Source organism: Antrostomus carolinensis, unplaced genomic scaffold (genome assembly GCF_000700745.2).
Source record: "Antrostomus carolinensis isolate BGI_N321 unplaced genomic scaffold, ASM70074v2 scaffold394, whole genome shotgun sequence".
NCBI lineage: Eukaryota > Metazoa > Chordata > Aves > Caprimulgiformes > Caprimulgidae > Antrostomus > Antrostomus carolinensis.
This window is the reverse complement of record NW_010312648.1, coordinates 76,391-102,380: the sequence shown is the minus strand read 5'-3', so window position 1 is coordinate 102,380 and position 25,990 is coordinate 76,391. Positions and strand designations below refer to the sequence as shown.

Sequence of the window (25,990 nt, the reverse complement as noted above, 5' to 3'; positions counted from 1 at the left end):
AAGCAGATTGCACATAAGCAAAGTAGGAAGTGAGAGGGAGGGCATTCCTCAAAGTGACTCCTGATCTTTTGTGTTCTGATGGCAATGTTTTCCTAAACGCATTCAATAAGGAAAAAGGTTCACAATTAAATATATGCTGGTTTATTTTGATTTATTTTTTTTTTATTCAATAGAGCAATGAATAAGAACAAGTTGAGAAATCACTTCTTACTCCCTGTGTTCCCAAATTTTTGAGTGATTCTCTGTTTTTAAAATAGAGTAAGCATCTGATATAAGACTAAACTGATATAGCTAGTGACCAGAGGGATCCACATCAGAGATGCACAAACTTTCTGAGGTCTTCAAACAAAACAGAAGCTTTCAGTCCAAATGGAGGTGAGACTCTAACTCAGGTTGTGAACTTTTATAGCACTCCCACCTCAACCCACATCCAGCCCCCAGATTTTTAGAAACCAAGAGTGTGATTCATCTTTCAGATGTCTTTTTGAGATGAGATGAATCATACTTTAAAAGCCCTTTTAATGAATTTTCATTTATTATAAAGGTACCATGAATTATTAGCATAGTTGTCTGATATCATTTGGCCGTATGAATCCTACCCAAAAGCTTTATTGCAGTATATTTTCCTAGTGCCCTAGCAATTAGAAAAAGTCATTTAAGTAAAACTAAATGAGCCATTATTCTATTCCCCATTCTTCCCAAGAAGAAATGTTTTAAAGAAGGCAAGTATGATTAGGCAATGAAACTAAATCATTATTGATAGGAAAGACATGGAAAATATCTTTCTTCCTCCATTGTCTCTCCTACCCACTCTCCCTTTCTCCCCACGTATTGTTCTCTGCTTTGTTCTGCTCTTTTAATACTACTTATACTCAGTGCTGGTTTTTTTGGATCCCAGAGACAGACACTACTTACAAACACAGTGTAGCCCCATGCGTTGTAATGCAGCTACATTTTATGTAGACTAGAGAAGCAGAAAAAGTTACTCCTTTCATCATAGTAAACTTCAGTTTTGTAATGGGAGTAGCATGTTTTGGTGCTCTTTTTTTTTGTGATTTCATGCATCAGTTGTGATAAAACCATACAAACAGACAACAAACATCAGCACCCCACTCAGCACAGAAGAAAATGGGAAGGATTATCTTTGCTACTATTGCTTATATTGCAGTAGGACCAGGCTGTATTAGGCACCCTTTTGCACAAAATACAGAGCCCTATATGGCTAAAAAATTACCTTGCCCTTTACAAGCATACAGTGTTAATACAGGGGAGAGAAGAGGATCAAAGCATACCATAACCTAATCTTCCCAAGGTCATACCCTAGGTGAGCAGTGAAGCTGAAGAAAGCTCTCTGACTGCAGTCTAGCCCACTCATTTGCTCTCATCATCATTCTGGAATACTCTCAGATCTTCACTTTACTGGTAGAAGCATCTACAGATTTTTGGGGGCGTCAAAAGGATGATAATTATCTCACCAAGGAACATTTTTCAATCATTGCTCTTTGTCTACAACTAATGTTTTAAAGAAAATTTCCTTTCTTGATGTGTTGTTAGAATATCTTTTTGCTTCTTTGTTAGTAGTCCCAGGATAATGAACAAATTCTTCCATGCTGAAGAGATCATAATCTTCTTATCCTTGTAGTTGTCCTGGCAGTGCAGCACAAATGGTAACAATGATCACCAGCTTTAGCTAGAAATTAAATAAAACCTTATTTAAATTATCCTATACTTCTGAATTAGCTTCATGTGTATTGTTAATAGTCATCTTAATCAATTAAGTAGTATTTCAATTTTAGATATTTTTTGTAATTTACTGTTTTGGCATTATCCATTATGTAGTCCATTATGTTATCTGACCTCACATCTTTTTTAAGCTAAAATAATGATCAAACATAAATAATGTGAGGGTAAAAAAACCCCAATCTTTAATTCGCTTCAGAAACATTATTATCTATACTCATACAGCTGCTAAAAAAGCCTGTATCTATTAAATATACCCTCCTTTAAGTTTTATTGCCCAAGCAGTCAGGCTGGTGAGTTTGTGATTAAATACCAAATTCCCAGCAACTCATGTTTTACTGTTGGATTTTACTGCTCAGGCTGCAGATATTACTAATATGTTTGTTTTAAGAATGACTTAACAGCATAGATTTAATGGATAAAACTAGTGATTAAATAGATATGACTATTTTTTCTGTACAGCTGAAAGATAAAAGCCTGGTTGAAGTGATAATCTAAGCAGGTTATTGTCAATAACAGCTTATTTGTTCATCTGGAAGTCCCCGTTAGCTATATGATCTATGAAAAACTAGCTGTATGAAGTAGATTTTTATGGCAATAAAGCACAATAGTTTCTGGTTTTTTTTATGATTGAGAGATAAAAATGTTATTATAAATGAAAGTAATGATTTGTCTGACTATGCAATGTGTCAGAGGATAGGAAAAGTAGGAAAAGAGTAGAAGTTTCTTTTTTCTTCCTCCAACATTTATTTATTTTGCCTTCCTTTTCCTGAATCACATCAGCATGTATTATTGACATTGTTCCAAAGTTTGGCTCTCTGGGTGCTTATCTAAGAATTTCACTGATCACTGAACAGAAGTTATATATGTACAAAGAGGAAAAGTTTTCTTATTTTATGTACTTCTAGCCAAACAAATTTGTGTCCTAGAAAAATATATGAAGCAGATTTAAATCCAAGTATCTACACTGTTTATCTTTCACTTTCACCCTTCACTGTGGTACTACAGAAACTTAAAAAATCTTCAGTACACCTCTCCAAGTATTATTCAAATTGTTCAGACAGTCAGAATACCTTTAATTTTGCTCTGATAGACAGTGATGTATTTTATACCAGTATTTAATGAAATGAAGTCTAAGTGTCAGAGCTTTATTACTAGTCATGGCAAGTTGTGTCATAAATTCTTGCAGTAGACTGCACTGGACCCTGGCATACACAAGCCATGGGTATAGAGTTATCATTGGTTTAATTCTTTTTGTCTCTACCTTCTTATAATTGTACATGTACAATTCTGTCTCTGACCTTCCAAGAAAAGTTAAAAAGTATTGACCCCACAATTATTTCTTATGTTATTGATTTTTCTGTAAGAAATACTGTAATTTTAAAGTAGATTAAGTATATGCTATTCTTGCACTCCTCTTTGATGCTATATATATTGTATTGCTAAAGTTTTGTTTCCTGTATCTTCTCCAGGTCTGGGGTTCAGTATTGCAGGAGGGGTTGGAAACCAACACATCCCTGGGGACAACAGCATTTATGTCACCAAGATTATTGATGGAGGAGCTGCACAAAAAGATGGGAGGTTGCAGGTTGGAGACAGACTTCTTATGGTAAGTATGACAAATTTAAATCACATTTTATTTCTCTGAAAGTTGCTTCTTATAAGGACTTGCATTCACCTTACATCTTACTGGAGGTAACCATTACAACTTCTGTAATAATTATGAGTTATATTTACATCATCTTCATTTTTTCCCATTCTTTATGTATATTTCTGAGACTGCAGTTAAAAAAGCATTACTCTGGAAAAACCAACATTTTATGAAGAGAAGGTAATGGGTTATATTACTTGGACAAACCTTTAACTGAGAAGGGAATATATGTATTATGCACATCAAAGACAAATCAAAATGCACTAGAAAATTTTAAAATAGGATTTTAGACAAACTGTTCATTACAGCAGTACTGATCTCCTGATTGTTTTAAGAAAACTTAAAGGTGTGAAAACATGCCACTAAAGTCTCATGTGTATCCACTGTCAGGGGAAAGTTACCTACATTTCAATCCATGTAGGAATGCTTTATGTATATTTTCCATATAGATGTTCAAAAAATATATATTTTACATCTTTTCCCTTGATGAATTGTACTTATTCTTCTGATGTATCTCACTTCAGGAAATTCTTCCTAATATTTGCAGTGCTAGTACATTGTTCCCTGTAGATAATACTTTCCCACTCAGAGAATTTGTTTAATGCTTTGTTAAGGGGGAAATCCTGACCCTGGTGAATCAGCAGAAGTTAATCTATGTCAAGTTGTATTCATGTCAATGCATTTTCATAGATTTCAGCAGGTAGAGAAATATTTTTTGAATGAGTGCCATGAAAAAAATGTACTACAGTAGCTCTGGTTTGTGACGTGATATCTAAGCAGTAAAAAATTGCCATGACCTTTTTTTGCTGCCTGTGAAACTGTGCCTAATTGAGGTTTTCTTTATTTGGCTAGGGACAGTGTGTTCCAGTCACATGTCAAGATGACCATTCATTTTATACAGAGTATTAAACAGAACTGGAAAGGCACTTGGTTGCTGGGTTGGTGACTGACTTTTTTTTAATTAACACAAGTGGATAGATAAAACAGCTTAAGGATGAAATGGTGTTATCAGATCAAAGCAAAAGGAAACTAGAACTTACAATTTCTTTGGCATTTCTTCTTTTCAGTTTCTCAGCACAGTAAAATTCAAGTCACTTGTATAATGAAGTTTTGTCTCGTTTTTCTATAGAAATGCATATGTACATTTGCCAAATATGCACCTTATTTTGTTATTTTGTACCTTGTAGCAAATCTGCTTGTGTTCAGCTGTTGGGTTTTTTTTTTTCATTATGATAATTTCTTCCAGTTTTTGTGTCTTGTGTTGTCCTGGTTTTGCTAGGGTAGGGTTAATTTATTTTTTATTATTTTATTAGAGTTAATTAAATTTTTGTTACCTTACTCTTAATTTCCTCCAACTCACTTGATGTAATAAATAATATATATAAAAAAATAAAAAGCAAAAGCTCTACCTTTGCCATCTCCCGTGTAATTTAAACAGGATGAATTTGAATAGAAAAATAATTATTTTATACACCACTATGTATAAGTTCATTCTTTCCAGATTTTTATAGTATTCATCTATTAAGCATCTCTTCTCAGTCTTGAACCCGGGATCTGCTGCATTCAGATGTATGTGTTCCTTCATTGTGACAAGTTTATGCTCCTGAAATGACCTTTGAAAATGAGCAGAGGTTATTCTCAGTGTGTTTCAAGTCTTATCTTTCTTCTGCTTTCCTTTCAGTCTTGACCAGTTCTTTCCTTATTGTCATCTCCTTTTATCACTGCATGTAAAATGAGCAAAAAAACCCAATCATAATATTGCTCTTTACAAGTTATGTCCTTCCAGACCAAGCTCTTCAATCTTGCCTGAGAAAATCCTAGTCAACTTGCTCTTTGTATATCTTAACCATTACATTTTTGGAGATAAATTAACAAGATCAAAATATATTTCTAAACTTTGTGCAGATCTGATTCTCTCCAACAAGACATGCTGATTTCTTTATAACTTGTGTACCTTCAGTATTTTTTCTCTTCTGCTTTGTGAAGTATCTGTCAGTTCATGACTTCATGTTCTTTTGTGAAAAGTGAGTGAAAGAATTCATTACTTTCTTTTGGCAGTGTATCAAAACAATATTACCCTTGTCATCTATACAGTCCTACTTCTGCTTCACTGGTTTCTTATTGATTATATATTTGAACACTTTTTTTTTTTCCTTCTTAGTAGTGCATCCTTTCTTGATCTTTGTTTTTTCCATCATTTCTTCATAAAATTTACCAGAATCTTCTGGAATTCTCAGCAGCTGCTTGGATACTTGTTTCATTTTTGTATCTGTGTTCTGATAAGTTTGTGCAAAATGCTTTCACATCCTAAAGAACATGCAAACCAAATGCATTAAAAGTGAAGATGTAATAAAAGAGATACTGCAAAATCAAAACTAATACTGAAATGTAAAAGAATTAGGTGCCATCAAAGCATTTTGCAGTTTGGTGACCCTACTGTACTAAATGCAGATTGCTAATAGTGTGTTAAGAATTCAGAAGATGTATTATGTAAATACTGAGCATTGTGATTATTGTGAAATCTATACAAGAGCATTTCTGTGCGGTTATGTTTCTGTGGCACTGAGCCTGCACTTAAGGCTTATTATCCCGAGCACTTCCAGAGGAAAATGTTCCATTGTAGGATAATCCTGACGTGCTCATTGGGAAAATTACTGAAGGAAGCAGAATAGTCCTCAAGCTGGGAACTGAACTCAGTGGTTTTTCTAGGTACATGTGAAAGGAACAGACCAGAGCTCTGGTCCAAAGACGTAGAACTAGGATGAAAATATTCCCATACTGTATTCTGTTGGTAATGCCTATGGTAACATCTGCTATTGCTGGTGATGATGCCTGTGGTGAAAATATGACTGCACTGGGTTTCTTAGCTAGATTGCTTCTCTTCCAGCTGGAAGGGAGCAAAGGGAAATCACATGCAGAGCATCATAGGCTAACATGATAGTTCAGGGTCAGCTATAGGGTCAGACCAGGTTGCTCAGGATTTTATCCAACTGAATCTTGGAAATCTCCAAGAATGGAGCTTGCACAGCCTCTCTGGGAAACCTTTTCTACTGCTGGACCCTCCCCATGAGGAAAATACTTTTCCTTATAACCTGTTTGGCTTTCTCTTGTTTCAACATATGCCTGTTGTCTCTCATCCTGTTACTATATGCCACTCTGAAAATTTTAGTTTTGTCTTGATGATCTTCCTGTGAGCACCAAGGGGGCTGGTGCTGGCTGTCCCCAGAGGCATCCCTTCTCTAGTATGAACAAGCCAAGTTCCTCCAGCTTTTCCTCACTGGGTAAGTGCTCCAAACCCAACCATCCTGGTAGCACTCCCCTGAACTTGCTCCACTTTGTTATCTTTCCTGTAATACAGGGACCAAAACCATGCAGTATCTAGCTGCACTCTAGCGAGAGCCAGCTGTTAGGTAATACTCCTTCCCTGGATTTCCTGCTTCTGCTGCTGCTCATGCAGCCCAGGATCCTGCTGACCTCTTTGCTGCCAGGTCACACAGCTGGTTCATGCCTAGCTTGTTATCCACCAGCAGCCCCACGCACTTTTCCACAGAGCTGCTGCTAGGCTGTCAGTGCCCAGCCTGTGCTCTTGCAGAGGATTAGTCTGTGCCAGGGGCAGAACCTACTGTTTCTCCCTGTTGAAAAAATAAATTTCTTGTCAGCCCCTTCCTCCTGCCTGTCCAGGATGACAGCCCTGCCCTCAAGTATATGGACTCACCCTCGCAGTGAAGTGTCATCTGAAAACGTGAGGAGAGCATACCACTCACTCCCTCCAGTTCCTTGATATTGATGATGAGGAAGAGATGAAAAATGGTTTAAGAAGTTATTACCTCTCAGATAATAATTACTTCTTCTATCCTATACTATCATCTCACTTTGAAAGAGTTTACCTAAATAAAGGATAAACGAGAAATGAGTATAAAACTGTGTGCTTTTACTAGTATAAAACAACACTAATAGCTAGAAGCAAGGTATTCTTCAGGGAAAACTCTAAAACATTAGGCTTTAAAAGAAAATTTAAGCTAATATTTATCTAAGTATTAGCTTTTCAAAAATTTGTCTCCTACAACAAAATACTCTTGCATGTATGGGCCACATCCATTAGCCTGTTGCTTCCTGGACCATGTAGTCAGAGAGATGAGACTTTTGTGGGGTTATTTATGCTTATAGGGAAAGTGATGTTACTCACATACCAAGAAATTTAATTTGATTCTGTTTTCTTGCTGAAAACAAAAGGAAGAAACGGGAGTGACTTTCCTTTTCAGAAATTTAGACTTGCTTCCTACTAAATTCTGTGCTGAAAAAAGGCATGTTATTGTTTAATGGTTTCACAGGGTTGCAATGGGGTTGAGATTGCACAATTGTTGATATGTTCCTTACAGGACCCTCTACCAGTATCTGTTTCTTTCAGTCTGTATATGATTGCAAGATCATGTTTGGCAACAGAGCTGGGGAAGGGTTGGGAGAGTACAAGTGTGATGATTTCACAGTGGAGAGAACTGGGGTTGTTGAGCCTGGAGAAAAGGAGGCTGAGGGGAGAACTTCTGGCTCTCTGCAACTCCCTGAAAGTATGGTGGAGAGAGGTGGGGGTGGGTCTGTTCAATCAAGGAACAAGTGACAGGACAAGAGGAAATGGCCTCAAGTTGTGCCCAGGGCAGTTGAGATTGGATCTGAGGAAGAATTTCTTTGCTGAAAGGGTTCTCAGGCATTGGAAGGGGTTGCCCAGGGCAGTGGTGGAGTCCCTGTCCCTGGGGGGATTGAAGAGTCGTGTAGACACAGTGCTGAGGGACATGGGTTAGTTGGGGACTTGTCAGTGTGAGGTTAATGGTTGGACTTGATGATCTTAAAGGTCTCTTCCAATCTAGGCAATTCTGTGATTCTGTAATCAGTATTGCACTACAGCTACAAAATGGCATTCTAGTCAGCAGACTAGATGTAATGCAAGCTAACCCCCTTAAAACACGTATAGCACAGGTGTCATATCATCCAGACCCTCTGTTGCTGTGAATCACTCCTAGTACACGCATTCTTCACTCAGGTAGTTGCATCCAGAGATGCAGCATTACACTGCTACACCAGTTGATGGAGTACAGGCATTACCTTGTTAGACATAAAGGAATAAAACAGTGTGAATAGATAGTACCTGACCTTTAGGTTGTACTGTCTGACAAGCACAAAGGAAACAGGCTGGAAAAGATACAGTACTCTGAGGTGGAGACTGAACTAGTACTGAATTAACTCAGAGAGTTTGGTGGCTGCATCCCTTCTGATGCAGCGCTGGGCTCAGAGCTAGATTTACTCTGTCATTGACTCAGGCCTTCTAATGCTTTATCTAGCATTCAACATAGATTTCCTAGGATCAGTCTTTGGATTGTACCCTAGCAATAAGCTTCTCAATTGATTCCTTCTAATGATACTCTCATCTGCTTATTCCTTCACAGTTCTATCATTCTTATGCCACTTCATTAGCCCTAAAATCATTATTTTTAACAAAATCAGCATAAACTGGGATTGAAAAGTGGTGGTCCAGTATAGTACAGTGCCACTTGCACTGTGTATACACGTGCTGCTTGAAGCCTGAAGCCCACTGCTCAGTCTCATATTTGTCTGTGAAGAACAAACTCTTTTCTCTGCAAAGAGCAGATCTGGTTTAGGACCCTTAGCCATAAATATTAATAATCTAAGCAAGCTAATTTCATAGAATCATAGAATCATTGAATTGTTTAGGTTGGAAGGGACCTTAAAAATAATCTAGTTCCATGCCTCTTGCCATCAGCAGGGACACCTTCCACCAAAGCCTCATCCAACCTGGCCTGGAACACTTCCAGGGAGGGGGCAGCCACAGCTTCTCTGGGCAACCTGGGCCAATGTCTGACCACCCTCACAGGAAAGAATTTCTTCCTCATATCTAATCTAAACCTACCCTTCTCCAGTTTAAAGCCATTACCCCTTGTTCTATCACTCCCTGCCTTTGCAAAAAGTCCTTCCCCAGCTTTCTTGTAGGCCCCTTCAGTTACTGGCAGGCCACTATAAGACCTCCCCAGAGCCTTCTCTTCTCCAGGCTGAACAGCCCCAACACCTGTCCTCATAGGAGAGAGTGGGAGAATCCCCTCCCTCGACCTGCTGGCCACACTTCTCTTGATGCAGCCCAGGATATAGTTGGCCTTCTGGGAGGTGAGTGCACATTGCTGGCTCATGTTGAGCTTCTCGTCCACTAGTTTCAGAGGGATTAACAGACTGTGTCATCTGAAGATAGCCAGTTTCTTTATACTCAGAGTCCAACACTTGTACAACTAACTCAGGAGCCCATGGGATTATAAATAATTAGTTAATCCAAAGAGATTTACATCTTTAGGACAAATGATTGGTCTTCAGCACTGAAAAACTTCTCACTTTTTGCAACCTTTTAAATCATAGTAAGTTTTTTAAAAAGCCATCAACAGTTCTAGATTTACAGCTGGCACATCACAGGTGCTTACCAGCAAATGTTCTCTCAGGATTCACCCAGGAAAATCCGCTTTATGAATGAAAAGTAGAATATTAGAGAAAACAAATCATTACCACTGGCAAGCTAAAGATGACCTCTTTGTCTCATTCACGGAGTGAATCAAACCTCTCTTACCCTAAATCAATAGAGGTAAGGAATTAATTCCCTTTAAAAAAGAAAACTAAATAAGACAGACTTATTCCTCCAGAGCTCTTATGCTGTTACCAGTTTATGCTGCTGTGAATGAAGTTATTCTTTACACTTGTACAGTCATTTTGGGGATTCTAAGCTTTTCCCTCGAGCTACTTCTCAGCGCCTTTGTTTTCCAATATGAATCTAGGAAAACTTCCAAATAAGATAATTCTTGCTTAGGTTTACACTTCATTGCCTTGATTATGCTATTTAGGGAAAAAAAAAACCCAAACAACACCCCAGACTTTTTATATCTCTTTGGCAACATTTCTTACTGATTTCCCCCATCACTCAAATAGCTTCTTTGATTGGACTTGTGTCTTTAATTTCATTCTCTATTGCTATATTATTTCTTCCTCATTCCTTTCCTGTAATGTCAGTATGACTTTGTACAACATACTTTCTATTTCAACAGCTTTCCTAATATCTTTTTTACTCCAGGTGCCATTTGCATTTCTGAATTTTATGTATTTGAACTTTTCCCATTAAAAAAGCCCCATTTGCTCCATGTTTGTTTTCTTTCTGACTCCTCTCCTTTGGTTCCTGTTGCAGTATTTTGTGGCTCAAGCATCTGACTTTTGTAACTAAACTGACCACTCAGTTAAGTTTCTCTTAGCATTTGCCTTAGGTTTTGGAGTTTTTTTTCCCCTCTTAATTCATTACAATTTAAGTCAGCTTCTCAGAGTCAGAAAGTTGGCATGCAGTACCTGTTCTACCCGCACAAGTCTAATGTCAGACGGTCTGCATGAGAATTTCAGAATCTCAGAAGTCTGCATGCTACGTACATTTTAAATTCTTATTTTGTGCACATCTCCCACACTTTATCATCCTTATCTCTAACTCAAGCCTTTTTTTTTTTCAAACTACTTGCTTTGCTAAGGTCGTCTCAGCAGCAGGAAGTGAAGCTTTGGTATCATGTATTTGACTGTGCCACAACCACTGAAAATGTGACATTTTACTTGAAATTCTGCTGAAGTTAGAAATAGTCTTTCATGGAGATTCAGAGAGATTCTTCTCTCTCTGGAAATAAAAAGAAAAAATAACTGCAACATCTTATTTCTTAATAATTACCATCTCTGGCATGATGTTTTGAAGAATGATATCCAGAGATTTTGCTATGAAATATATTGCATATTACAGTCATCTTGCAATAATGTCTAGGGAGCTGAACAATATAATTCTTCAATGTATTCAGGTTTTCATTTTTGTATATTAGAATACATACAGATGTCTTTATATGTAAGCGTTGTTTTATGATCAAAAAGTAGAAAAGATATTGATATGTGCATGTATTAGTATTGATGGGAATTGTAGGTCCAAAGCAAGGTCTACCTTCTGAAGGAAACTGGGAAATGCATAGTATATCTTTTATAGTGTACTTCTAAATTGACATTGGCAATGACTAAGGAAGGTGGTTTTATCTCCTTCTCAAAAAGCTCCCATTCAAGAGAAACTTTATGGCACCAGCAAGAATCTTTGTCTTAATGAATCAGCATGTCTGGTTTTGTTTATTTGTTTGTTTTAATTTGCTCTTGATATGCATTGAGTCTGTCTTTACTTCTCTGTTTACTGAGAACTAAGCAGTCCAGGGCAAAATTAATCAGTAGCAAACTTCCTTTCTAGGAGTGTTGTCTCTAGAGACAAGAAACCTCTAATTTTCTATATATTTGTGATGAGTTTGAATAGCAATTTTGGTATATAGTGTTAGAATACATTTTATAGCAGAACTCTGTTTGCTTTGAAGGGCCCTTTCTTCACCTCAAATTTTCTTCCAGCATCTTTTCTCTGAAGTTTCCCTTTGTATCTTGATTTCACTCATGTCTTAGCGTCTTTCAAGTTCTAAAAAGTTCCAGCTCTACTTATTTCAGTTTTCCACAGCAGTCTACACACTTAAGCTTATATGTACTAGAAATGAGAAAAAAGAATCATTGTACACAAACTTTGCAATGATCTCTATTATCTTAAATGGTATAAAGATAAACATAATGCTTCACTGCTCAGACATTAATTCTTAGTTTAGAATCACATGGTCTTTAATACTTATCTTAACTTCAAGTTTTGTACAACTTGTGCACAACGTTGGTAAAATACCTGTCTTGTGAAGTTCTTGTCAGAGAGACAAGAAGTGGGATCTGTCATAGCAAATATAAGTTTTATATGTATCACACTAAATTTTCTGTTTCTGAAATGGTTGTTTATCCTCCAGCTGCACAACTGTGACCTCCAAGTGTATTGTGGTGGAAGTACAACTGTCCTAACCACAATTTTTGTCAGCTAGATTTCTGGGTTGGGTGGGGGGGGAAGACAAAAAAAAACCCCAAAAAACCCTTTGAAAAAAAAGTTGCAACAAGTCAATTTACGTCTTAATTGGTTTTATTTCATCTAAAAAGATTAAAAAGCAAAATCCAGACAGTACTATGATATTTAATTTTGTGTTGTTTTTTGACTAAGAATACTTAAAACACTAAGAACCAGCAGCAGTATAATGTTATTATATGAGGTTTTCTTTACTTCAAAAAAACTTGCAGTTAGGATGAAACACAACAAGATAGGTATGATGTACAGACAGTGTGGCGAGGAGAAAAGGTAAAGCATAACTGTGTGGTCTTATTTCCAAAAGTATTTGACAGTTTTGAAATACATAAACAAGAAAGGTTTAATTTCAGTCACTTCTTGCTATCAGCCTAGTAATTTAAAAGACATTTGTTTATTAAAAGTGCGTGTGTATGTAACTGCTGTTTATAGCAAAGAAAAACAGAGAAATTTGTTGAAGATAGAGATCAGATTTTTATTTAAATAGAAGACCTGTCAAAATACAGCATACAGTGTCAGCAACTTTCTTCTGAGTGTTAGGTTGTATCATTGCTCTTCATGTCAAATTGTCATAACATGTCTGTCATTGCATCTTTCAATTAACCTTAAAACCAAGCCTGAGAATTATACAAGGAACAAAGTTTAAACAGAATCCTTACATTTAGCAATACTGTCTGATAGCAATCATTCTCTCTTGGTGTTGATGAAACCATCAGGGTATGAAGAGTCCTACAGTGATTTCTTTCCAGTTACCAAACCCTTTGGCAGTAGCTTATTGTTACACCCAAGTCTCTGATAATTTAATGATAGTAAATTCCCTAGAAAGTATGCATTTTTTCTGTGATTTGAAGCTGTGCTCTTATACTATAGTTCAGAGGCTACTTTTTCTTCCATTTTGCATAAGCTTTACAATGAATCCTTGCAATAACTGTAGAATTTGGAGGTTAGCACTTTAAATCATAATAAAATGTTTCATATACAATATTCACCTGGAAATGTAGGTCACTGGAACAGGCTCCCCAGGGAAGTGGTCACAGAACCAAGTCTGCAGAGTTCAAGGAGCGTCTGGATGATGCTCTTAGTCATATGGTTTAGTTTTAGATAGTCCTGTGAGGAGCAGGAGTTGAACTCAATTATCCTTATGAGTCTCTTCCAACGTGAGATATTCTGTGATTTCTGTTGGTTTACACAACGTGCCTGAAACCTGTATCTACACCCTTCTTTACTTCTTTCCTCTATCCTATAATTTCTCTTTTTGTTATCCTATAATTTCTGTGTATGCTTTTTGGGGCAGGGACCATTCACTGTTCTGTTTATAAGAAGACAATCTATTATTGACATTCTGTGGATATAGTGGATTTATATGTGAATAAATTGTATACACCTCTACAATAAGCCACTTCTGACACTTTTCTTTTGATTTTCTTTTTCTGCGGGTAAAGCTTAAATAGGCAAGGTTTATTACCACTGTTTCCTTCCCTATCTAATCTGTAGTCCTGTCCTCTTATCCTGGCTATTGTTAAGTATTTTAGTTTTCTGATAAAGCACAGAACTCGTACTACATCCTCTTACTTTTTCAGTGTCTCTTTCCTGTGCTTCCAGCAAACTGACAAGCTTTCACACTGAAAACCCCATTTACCCCATCTAGAACTGCCCTTTTTCATTTCCTGAATCTCATAGGCAGCCTCTTATTCTATATACCACTCTGTACATCTTACCATTTCAACGCATATCAGGGATGGAAAGATTTGGCAGTATTAAGTATTTCTGAGGTCCCAACCATGCATGCTAAGAGGTGAATTTGGACAGTTCATCTTGATAGGTCAAATAAAATAAGAAGTTTCTAGAAATGATATGTGATTTAGTTATTAAATTATTATTAAATATAGTTTTATGCTAATAATGATATTAGTAGATTAGTAGCAGAATACTGCAAAGAACTTTCCTACTGACAAGACCAGGTGCCGTCTTAACTGATTATGATTCTGTGATACTATCAATACTGTTACGTCAGTCTTCAAATATGCATGTGCTGAGAAAATTGTTTTCTACCTTGCTGCAATACTGCTTCTGTAATCTTCAGTGCACTTTTTCTACGGCATTTTTCCCAACATTGTGATAACTGCAAGGCTGTGTCATTTCTTGTGTCTATTTCTGCATCCTAACTCACTTGTCTGATTTCTCCTTTAAGGTAAATAATTACAGTTTAGAAGAAGTAACCCATGAAGAGGCAGTAGCAATACTGAAGAACACATCAGATGTAGTGTATCTGAAGGTTGGAAAGCCCACCACCATTTACATGACTGATCCTTATGGCCCACCAGATATTACTCACTGTAAGTGATTTTTGGAACTAATTTTGTAGGAATTTCAGTTTGTCAAATGATTGCATGTTTTTTCATAGCTTGTCCAAAGTACCCCATTAAAGTTGATGAAACAGCTTGGAAGGCTACAAAAATGAAATGTTTATTGCCACTTAAACATGCTACATGCATGAAGTATTTCAAATAATATAACTCTGATAAATTATTTTTGCAGCAAAAGTAATAATGTAGCTGATGTACTGCTGTAATGATTCCAATTAGCCATTGTCCAGGTGATCAGACTGAACTGTAACTCTTGTGACAATTACAGTAGTAAGTATATGCAAATATATTTTGAAATATGTTTAGATTTATAGACCATAGTCTATCCATGGAAAAATCAGAACAAGCAGCAAACCATCTTGTACAAACTTAGTGAAAAGCCTGAGAAAAATGACTATTATATTTGCATAAAATATTTAATTGGAATGTCAAAATCACTGCTCTGTTTACACAAATTTACCTATTTTCTGTGTATATCCAATTCCTAAATTATTGTTCCACTTAGCTTTTTTTCAGTCTGTTCATTAACTTTATGTAAGTTCATCTGCTTTTTTTTCACTGAGGACCAAGGCTTTATTTGTCCTTGCATTCAGTGTGCACTCTGTTATAGGAAAAGTTGTTGAAACACTATAGTAAAGCTCAGTGAAGGATCTCATAGGAAGGGAAGATGATTTTATTTTAAAACAGATTTCAATCAGGCTGTCATATTCACACTCTCAAAATAATCTAGGCTTATGTCCTGCATTTGGGTACAAAGACGTGCATCCAGCTGCATGTCACTGAGATCACCAACTACAAGGGTGGGTGGCTGAGTTCTTATCATACACATATACCTTATTTTTAGGATGACAACCTCCTTGTTGAGGTGCTTTTGGTACCCTTAAGGAGATGACAGCAATTAGGATCTTCTGTCTCTCCCATCTGTCCCGCCTACATCTTCAGGATTTACTCACTTCTCTTTTGTCCCTTATCTGAGTGTCCTAGGTTCCAATCTACTCTTTATCTCCTGCCATCATATCTTAATGGCTTGAGTCTTTGTTTTAATTTGAGTATAAGCTGTCCTGTCAAGTTTCATGTAGTTGTGTTGAGTATTGATGACCTATTGATTAATCTACATGCTATCAATACATGACATTCCTATACCCCTCCTACCTGTCCTCCTGGTGTCCATACCCAAGCATTCCCATCCCCTTTCATCCACAGAAATCTTAAAATTTCCATTGCAGCTCTCTATACCACTGGTGCCTGTTGTTCTAAAGAGTTCATTACTGAAACTCCCTTTCTTAATTTAGTTGTTCATTAAAAAGCCTTGGGTTCAACTACCAACAGGGACCAGTTGCACCATCTAATAACTGGATGGCAGTTTAATTTTTGACAAGAGCTTCAGCAACTGATCCATACCCATCTTGGTCTCCTGCCAATAATGCTAGGGACACTTAAGGCCAACCAAGGGCTGGGAAAGGCAGATTTTCCAAGTAAATGCTAGAGATTTAAAATTTTCTGCATTCTTGCATAATGTTGCTACTGTAGACTGATGAATTTGAGGGAAAAGCTAAATTTCCATAATCTTCCTTATTCAGACTGCTCCATAAAAATACAAGGGAAGCTTTGTAACGTGCACGTCAGGTGGTACACTCAGCTGCGCTGAGGATATCTATTTATTTAGCAAATGCTACAACAGGTGGCAGTCACGTTTTTCAGTAGCAGTCTGGTCTGGATCTTAGCAAAGACCAAGAAGTAAAAATGCTAAATACCCCTACCCAATCTCTTGCTTTATAAGACTTTCCAAAATAATAATTTGAGAGTTCTAAACCAGTGTTGTTTATTATGTCAGATTATAGATCAACAGCTTATGAGAAGGCAAAAGTTATTCCAGAGGGAGAGTAAAGGTTGAAAAGATTTGCAGTAGCCCATCCCAGGCTGTTGGTGCATACAGATTTATTTATCCTCAGGGAACCTTTCATTATACCTACACGTTCAGAGTATTTCAGAACGGGTAATGGCCTTTCCCTATAGAGATATTTTACTTTGAAACATTCTCATCATCTCAGCATCTGAAAGAAAGATTGAAAGTAGTACCAGGAAGTTTAGCTGTCTTCTTCTCAGGAGAAAATTAATCATAGCTCATTGTAGAAGCATGTATCTTTGATTTTCCTATTTGTCAGTTCCTTTTCTAAATACATTAACTAGAGATTTGAATACAACTATTATTTTATCTCTCCAGTCATCAATATCCCCAGTAACTTCAGACTAGCAAAAAGCAAGCAAACACCAAAATCCATAGACCTAATATAGAATCAGACAGTATAGTCCTGTAATTTTCATTGTTAATCATTAATATGTAAGATATTTGTATCCACTTTCTATTTTAAAGATACACATCTACCGTATTCTAGATAGCATCTATGTTGGTTCTGAATTTTCTGAAATTTCAATTATATTGTGAATTTTGGCACCTTTAGTAGATTACAGCTTTAAATCTTCACCATACATAATTCTTGCTGTAGATAAAATTCCTGCTTTTATCCTGTATTGAGTTCTTACTGTATTACTCCCACTGCTGTATATTAGAGCCAAAAAGAGGAGTGTGCTTTTAATCTCATTCTCTCCTATTTACATTTCCTTCTTCAAGTCAGTCCTGATTAAAGAAAATGTTTCCTGTCTCCCAAACTATCCTTTCTTATTCAGATCCCCTCTAAAGAGTCAATCCCTGCAAATAAGCCAACATTATTATTATTATTATTAATTTTATTGTTGTTGTTATTGTTATCATTATCATTAACCTTTTAGGAAAACTTCAGCTCCTCATTCTTTCTTGTTACATTTTAAGCTCTCTCAAGCAAGGACTGTCTGTTTTGATGCTATTTACAGCAATGAGCTTGTTCTTCATACTTAACTAAAAAACGTTGCTGTTGTGCCATCTAATCAAACACGAAAGAATCTAACTAGAAATGTTTATTCTTACCATCAGCTTATTCTCCACCAATGGAAAATCATATACTCTCTTCCGGAAACAATGGCACTTTAGAGTACAAGACATCCCTACCCCCTATCTCACCGGGAAGATACTCACCCATTCCAAAGCACATGCTTGTGGAGGACGACTACACCAGGTCAGAAGCTTTTCTTTGTTACTTTTCATGACAATTGCAAAGGACGTAAGTAAAGCATTCAGTGCCCCTCCAATAAAACATGGCACATTGTTCTTTTCAGTCATGTTTAAAGGAAGATTAATTGAAACTGTTACAGGTATGAAAACAACTAAGAGAAAGATGACACGAATGAATGCTGACCTGAGGATCATGTTGTCTGGGTGCAATCCTGCACTAGTTCCTAAACAACATGGCAGTACTAGAGCAATGCTGGCATTGAGCAAAATTTTCTGCTTCTTAACGGATGTGTTAGCCATGATAGTTCCATACTAGCACAACAAGGAGATCACAGGATCAGTGACTCATCTGGCTCACTACACCTATGGGTGGAGTGACTGTATGTGTGTTTGTACCTGTCCCTGACAGTACAGTCGGAAAGGTCCAGATCATTGGGTTGAGTGAAAGGGAGGTGAAACTGACTGTAATTGCTCAGCGTACACACATTGAAAGATTAATGTCACAGAGAGTAAACACTGTGGGAAAAGGAAAAAAAAATATAAACTGGCTGCAAACAAATATAGGAGGGAAACTGGAAAAAGTTTCTTAACCCTTCGAGCAAGTACAATATGAAACAGTTTTCTGTGAGAGCGTGGAGGTTAAAAGGAAACTGTTTATGCAATGGTACCTTATACTTTCATAAAAGGGACTCTTTGATGTGATTACCAGCAAAATGACCCTGGAAATTGCTTCTAATATTTTTTTATTATTATTTATTTATTTTTTTAATACTATGAAAAGGACTGAGACTACTTTATGGAAGTATGGTAGCAGAATTTTTATTTTATCTATGTAGTTGATGTCCAGGTAGAAAAGACACATAAGAAAATGCTGGGAAGGTTCTTTTATGCCTTGTGTTAGATCAACACTGAATGCCACTGATGAGACGATGTATATTTATCTTTTTGTTTGAAAAGCACCACTATTTACTTAGAAGACAACAGTTATTCAGTTTGCAAAATGAGCCCTCTTTATAATGTTTAGCTCCACAGAAAATGAGAAATTTTTTTTCTGTGCTTCAGTATTTATAAATTCATTGTGTTTAAAGCTAGGAGGAGACTGTTCTGATTATCTGACCTGGCCTACTGTGTATCTCAAGCCAAAGAGTTTCATCCACTTATGTATTCATCAGCTTCATAACTTACTAATTTGCATTTCATGTTTCTTGTTGTATATGATTACTATCTCAAGCTGCTTGACTTGTTGGATCAGACAGATTCAGAGTAACTAAATCATGATATAATGTTTAATCAGGAAATAAATGTATGGAAACCACACCTTGCTTCCCTGTCTTGGCTAAAAGAATTTCCCCTTTGTTCTGATTGAGGAGGCAAAGCTGACATTGCTTTCCTTCAACTTGTGAGACATTCAATTAGGATGAATTTTCTCCAAATGTTTCCAAGAAGTTACATTTTTTAATTAATAGTTAAAATATTGATTTCATTCAATTGCACATCAAGGCTTTACTTGTGCTAGTACTGACCTCCTAATTTCTAAAATGCCTTTGTATAGGAAGAATAGCAATTTAGTATCTGGGTTACAATGATGTAGGCTTTGTCAATAAGCTTGAAGTGCTGAATTTTCTCCTTCTGTAATGAGATGTCAGCAGCATTATTACTGAGAAAGAGTTGGCAAAGTTTAAAAACAGCAAAAAAATGCAACCTTAAAAAAGGATGAAATCTGTCCTGAGAATTGAAAGACCATTTAAATAATTAGAAGACATGTAAGGTAATGAAGAAGTATCTTTAGACAGTTTGTGTTTCTTTGTGTGCAGTGTAACTGATTTTAGCTTTCTAATTACTGCTACAAAAAAAAAAAAAGGAAAAAAAGTCATAGAAGAGAAGGCAATGACAGTCCTAGCCCAGTAGTTTGCTGGGTATCCAGTAGAAAGCATAACTTCTCAAAGAACAATGCAGGATATATATTGAAATTACTTAGAATGTATTTTTGATCTTTTTAAGAAGAAAGACATATTCCTATCTTGATATTTTTAGATTGTTTTTAAACAAGTTAATTATGCTCGTTTAGCTCCTGACAGTAAAACCAAGTGCTGACACAGTCTGATTCTTGACTGAGATATTCACACCAATGTCCATTTTGTATTAATTGAGGGAAAAAAATGAGTGTCCAGGGAAGTCACATATATTCCATGAAATACTCCTCTCCTGTGTTCTTTTTTCTACACAAATTCCCAAATTAGTGTGTAGTCTAATGAAATTCTGGTATTTGAAGTCTTTCGTGGCATTGGCACTATTGACAGGAGAGGCTGACTCTACAGGCATGATCTTCTGTGGGCAGTGTGTAGTGCTGACAGAAATGAAGTTGTCGAGTAATAGGAACAGACTGTGAATGCAACAGAGCAAATCAGATTAAAGTCTTGTAGTTCTAAACAAGTATTTGCTTCGACCTATTGAAAAGGAGGAGGCTGTTATGAACTTAATTATATCAGAGATAATAGTTTATATGCTACGCTAATACTCAGGATACAAGAGCATAAAGATAAATGAATGTGGTCATAAGGAAAATGGCACTTCTCACCATTGCATTTCCTCACTGGACATCTATCATACAGCATTATCTGAGAGACACCCAAACAAGAGCCAGGAGACCAGGTTTCTCTGCTGACTACAATGACTAAAAAGCTCTGACCTTCAAAACCGAACCATTTAACCCTTGAATGATGATAAATCTTTTTTTTTTTTTTTAAATGTCCATGGAGCTAATTATTGCCCATTGATTCAAAAGGGACTATTGAAAATGTCACAGTTAATTCCCACAGCGTTTTTCACAACTTTAAACTAGGAATATTGAATGCACTCTTTCTGTGCCATGCCATAGGATTTACTGATGAGTTTGCCATTAAAATAAGAAGACATTTGGAAAGTCTTTATTGCTGGCCAGTTTAGAAAGACTTAAAATCTTTTGGAAGGTTAATTATTATATTGATAATTTTAGTGAAACGTATAGATGCTTTGATTGAAGCATTTATAATTAGATTTCCTCACATAATTTTTTATAATTAAGTTGATTGCCAGCTACTGCAGTGCTATCCATTAAAACTACCTGGTTCTTGCTAGAATAGGTTTTCAGGGCTAATTTACGTGGTGATCACATAAGGAAATTTATTACTCATGCAGTCATAATATGGCAACAATTCTGGCAGATTTTCATTTGTGCCAGCTAAAAATACTTGGAACAGTAACTTCTGCACTGTAAAAGGGTTTTGCAATTTTGTAATTCTTTGTACACCTGATTTGAGTGAGGCTGATGGCAAGCTTTCTTTTAACTTACTTGTTATAATGAATCTATTGGTAAAATTTAAATTGTTGAATAGTCAGCTTAATTTGTCCACTTTCTCTTGCTTTTCCTTCTTTGTTTTTCTTTTTTTTTTTTTTGTTCCAGTTCTATTTTTTTTCCTAAATACCTGTATTTCACTCAACAAATATAAGTTTTTCTGTTGACAAAAACTCGTATTTTTTGGTCAAATATTGAATCTGCATCTGAAAAAAAAAATGATACAACAGTTACTTAACAAAACTACAAGGAAAAAATAACAATCTGAGCACAAAGGATAGAAAAGTAACAAATTATCTTCAGCCACAAGTTTTAATTAAGGTGGATGTTTTCTTTAAGTTACTGAGATTTCATATGCTGTTTATATTATTAGTCCAAAATGCTGTCACTGATGGGCATAATTTTAAATTCACTTAAGAATGAAGTTTGCCTTCCTGTATTTTTTATAAAGATTGTCATCTTTAAAAAATAAATAAAATAACACAATTTCAGCTTAGTAGAATGTGGGATCTAAAGTGGATAAAAGCTGTATGCCAAGTAACTGTATCAATACAATCATCATCATCATCATTCTGCAAGTAAATCCTTATTTGTTTTAATTTGTAGTAAGATTAAAGTGTTGTGCAGGAAATGTAGGAGATTCCTGGATTGTGTTGCCGGCAATTTCCTAATGCTGCTTGAGGGGAGAAAAGGATAATTCTCTGCTTGACCTGCTGCTTACATAAAGAGAAGGACTAGTGGCAAACATGGTGATAACTAACAGCTGGGATCAAAGTGACCATGAGTTGCTTCAGTTCATGATTCAAAGGAAGTCTGGAAAGATAGTCAGCAGGTTATGACTGTAGACTTCAGGAGAGCAGACTTCAGCCTTTTTGGAGACTTGCTGGGCAAAATCTCTTGCTGCCACAGAAACATAGGGTTCATGAAAATGGATGTTTTATTTATAAAACTTACTGGGAACTCAGGAATGAACCATCTGGTTGAGCAGAAAGGAGGGGGATTCAGTAGAAGGCCTTCTTGGCTGAGCAAAGAGCTTTCTGATGACCTAAAATACAAGATGTAGACAAGCATTGTTTGACCACTTAATGACAAAATCAAAAAGCTGATTGATTTGAGCTAAGATTTACAAGAGTCATAAAGAATAACAAAAAGTGATTCTGCAAGTGTGCTAGTTTCAAAAATGCAGGTAAAATTTGAAGAAGGTAAAAATTGATGAATGAGAGAGGAAGACAATATAATGACAGACAATATAGAAAAGGCTGAAATACTCAACGTCATCTTTGCCAGGCATTTCAGGGACCAGAAGGTATATGGAATAATCAGCATAGATTTACCAAAAGCAAATCATGTGTCTGTCCAACCTGGTTGCTTTTCCTGATGAAGTGACTAGCAACGTGGATAGAGGGAGAGCAGAGGCTGCCCTATACCAACCAGTGCCACAGCATAAGTACTGCCTTGAGCAGGAGTGCCTCTTTGCTGGATGAAAACACAACCGACTCCAAAGGCATACCTGACCCATGCCATAACTCCCACAGATGTGCATCTGGGATCTGCTGTGGGAAACATGGTGATTCCTCTTCTCCACTAGTTGCCCTGGGGAGTGACTGCAAAGGTATTTCTCATACATTTTCTGTGGGCAGGAGAAGCTGTAACACAGGGAGCACCCTTTAAAACTCCTCCAGCAGCCTCTCATCCAAACATGAGGAAGTGTTGGATAAACACGTACAACTAATCCATAGCTGGAAAGAAGATATGACTTATAAAGGTTTGGAAACCTTCTGGATAGGCTTTTGGATATCTCCTGGATTGTATGCTGACACCTTGCTCATTAACCTTCTCCCAGCATGGCTATGCTCATTTGCATGCAATGGCAGACTTTGGTAAGGCTTTTGACACAGTCTCCCACAGCACTCTTATTTGAAAGCTGAGAAAGAGGGGACCAAAACAAGAAACTGGGTAGGGAACTGACTGAACCAGTAGTTTCAAAGGGCAATGATCATCGCTTGACATCTGTCAGGTGGTCAGTGATGAGCAGAGTAGCTCAAGATACATTGGGCGTCAGTGAATATATTCATCAATGACCTAGATCATGACACAGAGTGCACCCTCAGCAAATTCGCAGAGGATAATAAAATTAAGGGGGAGTGGTTAATATGACAAATGGAAGAGCTATATTCTAGAGGGATCTTGATATACTCGAGGGCTGAGCCAGGAGAAACCTCATAAAGTTCAGTAAGAAGACGTCTACTCCTCAGGTGGAAAAGCTGCACACATTTGTACGGGCTATGAAACAAATACTTGAATTGCAGCTTCATTGAAAATGATCTGAAGGTTACAGTGGGTGCCAGGCTGAATGTGGATCCAGGAGGGCACTCTCATTGCCAGTCAGGTAATCAATGTACTTAGCTGTATTAGGAGAAGCATGGCCAGCAGAAAAAGATAAGTTATTTTCTAAAAGACTGTGACCAATTCCTGTTCTTCTGCTTCAAGAGGAATGTGGAAAAACAGGAGAGTCCTAAATCACATAGAGGTTATAAGGACATTGAGGAAATTGGGGATTGTTTAATGTTGTTTAATTAAATAACAGATTAAGGGGCAATCTAAGAGCACCCTTTAGGTGCTCAGCAAAAATGATGAAACCAAACTCTTCTCAGTAGAGAAGGACCAATGGCCACAAGCATTGGCTTTGGATGTTCTCATTTCAATTTGAGAAGAAAAAAAAAGACACCAAGTGGGTGGAGTAGTGCTGAAACAGGTTTTTTAGAAGGGTTGTGAAATATCCACCCCTTGAGATTTTTAAGATTTGGCTAAATTTTCTATGATAGTAAGAAGAAAAAAGTTAATTTTTGGCTTAGTATTTCTGTGGAACATTCATTACTAATACAGCTAAGAGAGAAATTACAATTTACTCTTTAGCAGATGTCTGCCTTCCTGTTTCCAGAAATACTGAAATTATAGTCTAAAAATCCTGTAGCTTTTGGATGTTCATTCCTTCTGTCTTTAACAAACAACATAGGCAAAAGATCCATAAAAATAAAGAACTACCATCTTGAGTTTTTACTTCCTTTTTAACCTCAGAAGATGGTAACATCAAACTTCTGTGCTTCAGCTGATAAAAAATTCACTTTAACATTTAACTCTGGCTAGATATTAAAGATTCATGGATGAAAAAGCTCTCTGAGATATCTGGTGTGCTGTGAAAAGCCTGTTTGAATTCTTTACATGCATCTTTGCAAAATAACATTTTCTAGATGAGGAGGAGGTGCTGGGGATGGGAAGGAAGAAAAAGGAGAACCATTAAGTTAAAGTCTCAGGGGATTTTTTTCCCTGCATTGAAAGTAATGTTCCTCAACTGTTTCTTGTTTACTTACATAACCTTGAGAGTTGAACTGAGGATATTTGGTGGAAACACCTTTAAATTTGTATTGACACAGATTTGACTTTTCAGTTTTAAACCACTACAACTAATATTTTGATTTGTGTGTTATAAAGCTATCAATAACAGTTTTCTGACAATGGTTTTATGAAGCACAACAATAGGAAAAAAAAATTGCAGTTTTTAGTAATGAGTCCTGAAAATTATTCCTTTCGTATCTTTAATGAGTTGACTTATATCATCCATTGACGAAATACTCTGTGTGTTTTAAAACTGTATATTTGCTGAAAGGAGTTAGTTGCATTTCGTGTTAGTTTTTGTGAGGGAACAGAATTAAAACTCCTGTTTCCCACATGAAGTAGATCTTCAAGTACCCTAGCTAGAACTTTCAGATGGTGAATTTTACACCATATATGTGACCTAATGTTACTATACGAGTGATGAGTAAAAGATACGTAGAAGTACACTGATAGTTATATGAATATGACAGGTAATTATGAGCTTTCGACAATCATATCACCATGCCTAATCCAAACTCAGCATGTCACCTATGCCTTAAGGGAATAAACTATATATAGTAATATAGGGAGACTGATAATGCCTTTTATTTATTCTTAGAATCATACAATCATTTTGGTTGTAAAAGACTTCTAAGATCATTGAGTCCAACTATAAGATCATGGAGTCCAACTGTCTTCCATTAAGTCACTTGTAACTTTGGCAGATTAGTTGTTCAAATTAATATTTTCATGCTCAGGTTTTTTTGTTTGTTTGTTGTTTTTTTTTCCTGGGGCTAGATTTGGATTTGGGGCATGACTGAGCACAGTATTATATGGCCAAATTTAGTTTTTCTGTCCACTTATTTCTTTGGTTCTTTCTGAAATAGAAACGTAATCAGGAGTGATTCTGCTCCGTGCTCTGAATGCCCATTCCTGTTAGATTTGAACTTTGAAGAGACTGGAGAAATAAGAGGAGTATGTTTGGCAAGTAATTATGGTGAGATTGGATGTGAAAATGAGGGAGAACTTGTCATTGGTTGTGTTAGAATGGAAAGAAGAGAAGACTGGTATTTATTGAGTAAGAAAACTTGAGGGAAATTTAGGGCAAAGAACATAAGTTAGAAATGGGTGAAGAGGCATGAAGAAGCACTGGAGAAAAATAGCCTGGAGAAGAGCAGCAATGAATTTCAGGGCTGCTGAACCAGCAACTCCCTCAGATAGTGAAACATGAGGTTTGGGATAATTGATATTTGTGCAAGAAGATTGGGGAAAGGAAAAGAGATAGAAAGCAGGTAGGAAAAGTTGCTGGTAAGATGCTGGCAGAATCAGCTAGGGCCATCTCTCTCTCGAAGAATGGAGAGGATCCCAAGTCTCTGGGGTTTGCATGACACATGCATGATCCTCGCAGGTCGTCTGTCGTGATTGT

The 25,990-nt window shown here is 36.6% G+C and overlaps 1 protein-coding gene across 1 annotated transcript in view; it reads left to right on the top strand.

The window, feature by feature from the left end:
• The window catches only part of LOC104524243 (disks large homolog 2), a gene marked incomplete at its 3' end in the record, with an annotated part of 153,228 nt that overhangs the window by 54,865 nt on the left and 72,373 nt on the right, over nt 1-25,990 (top strand). The window contains exons 4-6 of the mRNA XM_029084759.1: nt 3,213-3,349; nt 14,572-14,716; nt 17,718-17,859. Of these exons, the coding sequence (XP_028940592.1) occupies nt 3,213-3,349; nt 14,572-14,716; nt 17,718-17,859 (424 nt within the window). The remainder of the gene's footprint in view (nt 1-3,212; nt 3,350-14,571; nt 14,717-17,717; nt 17,860-25,990) is intronic.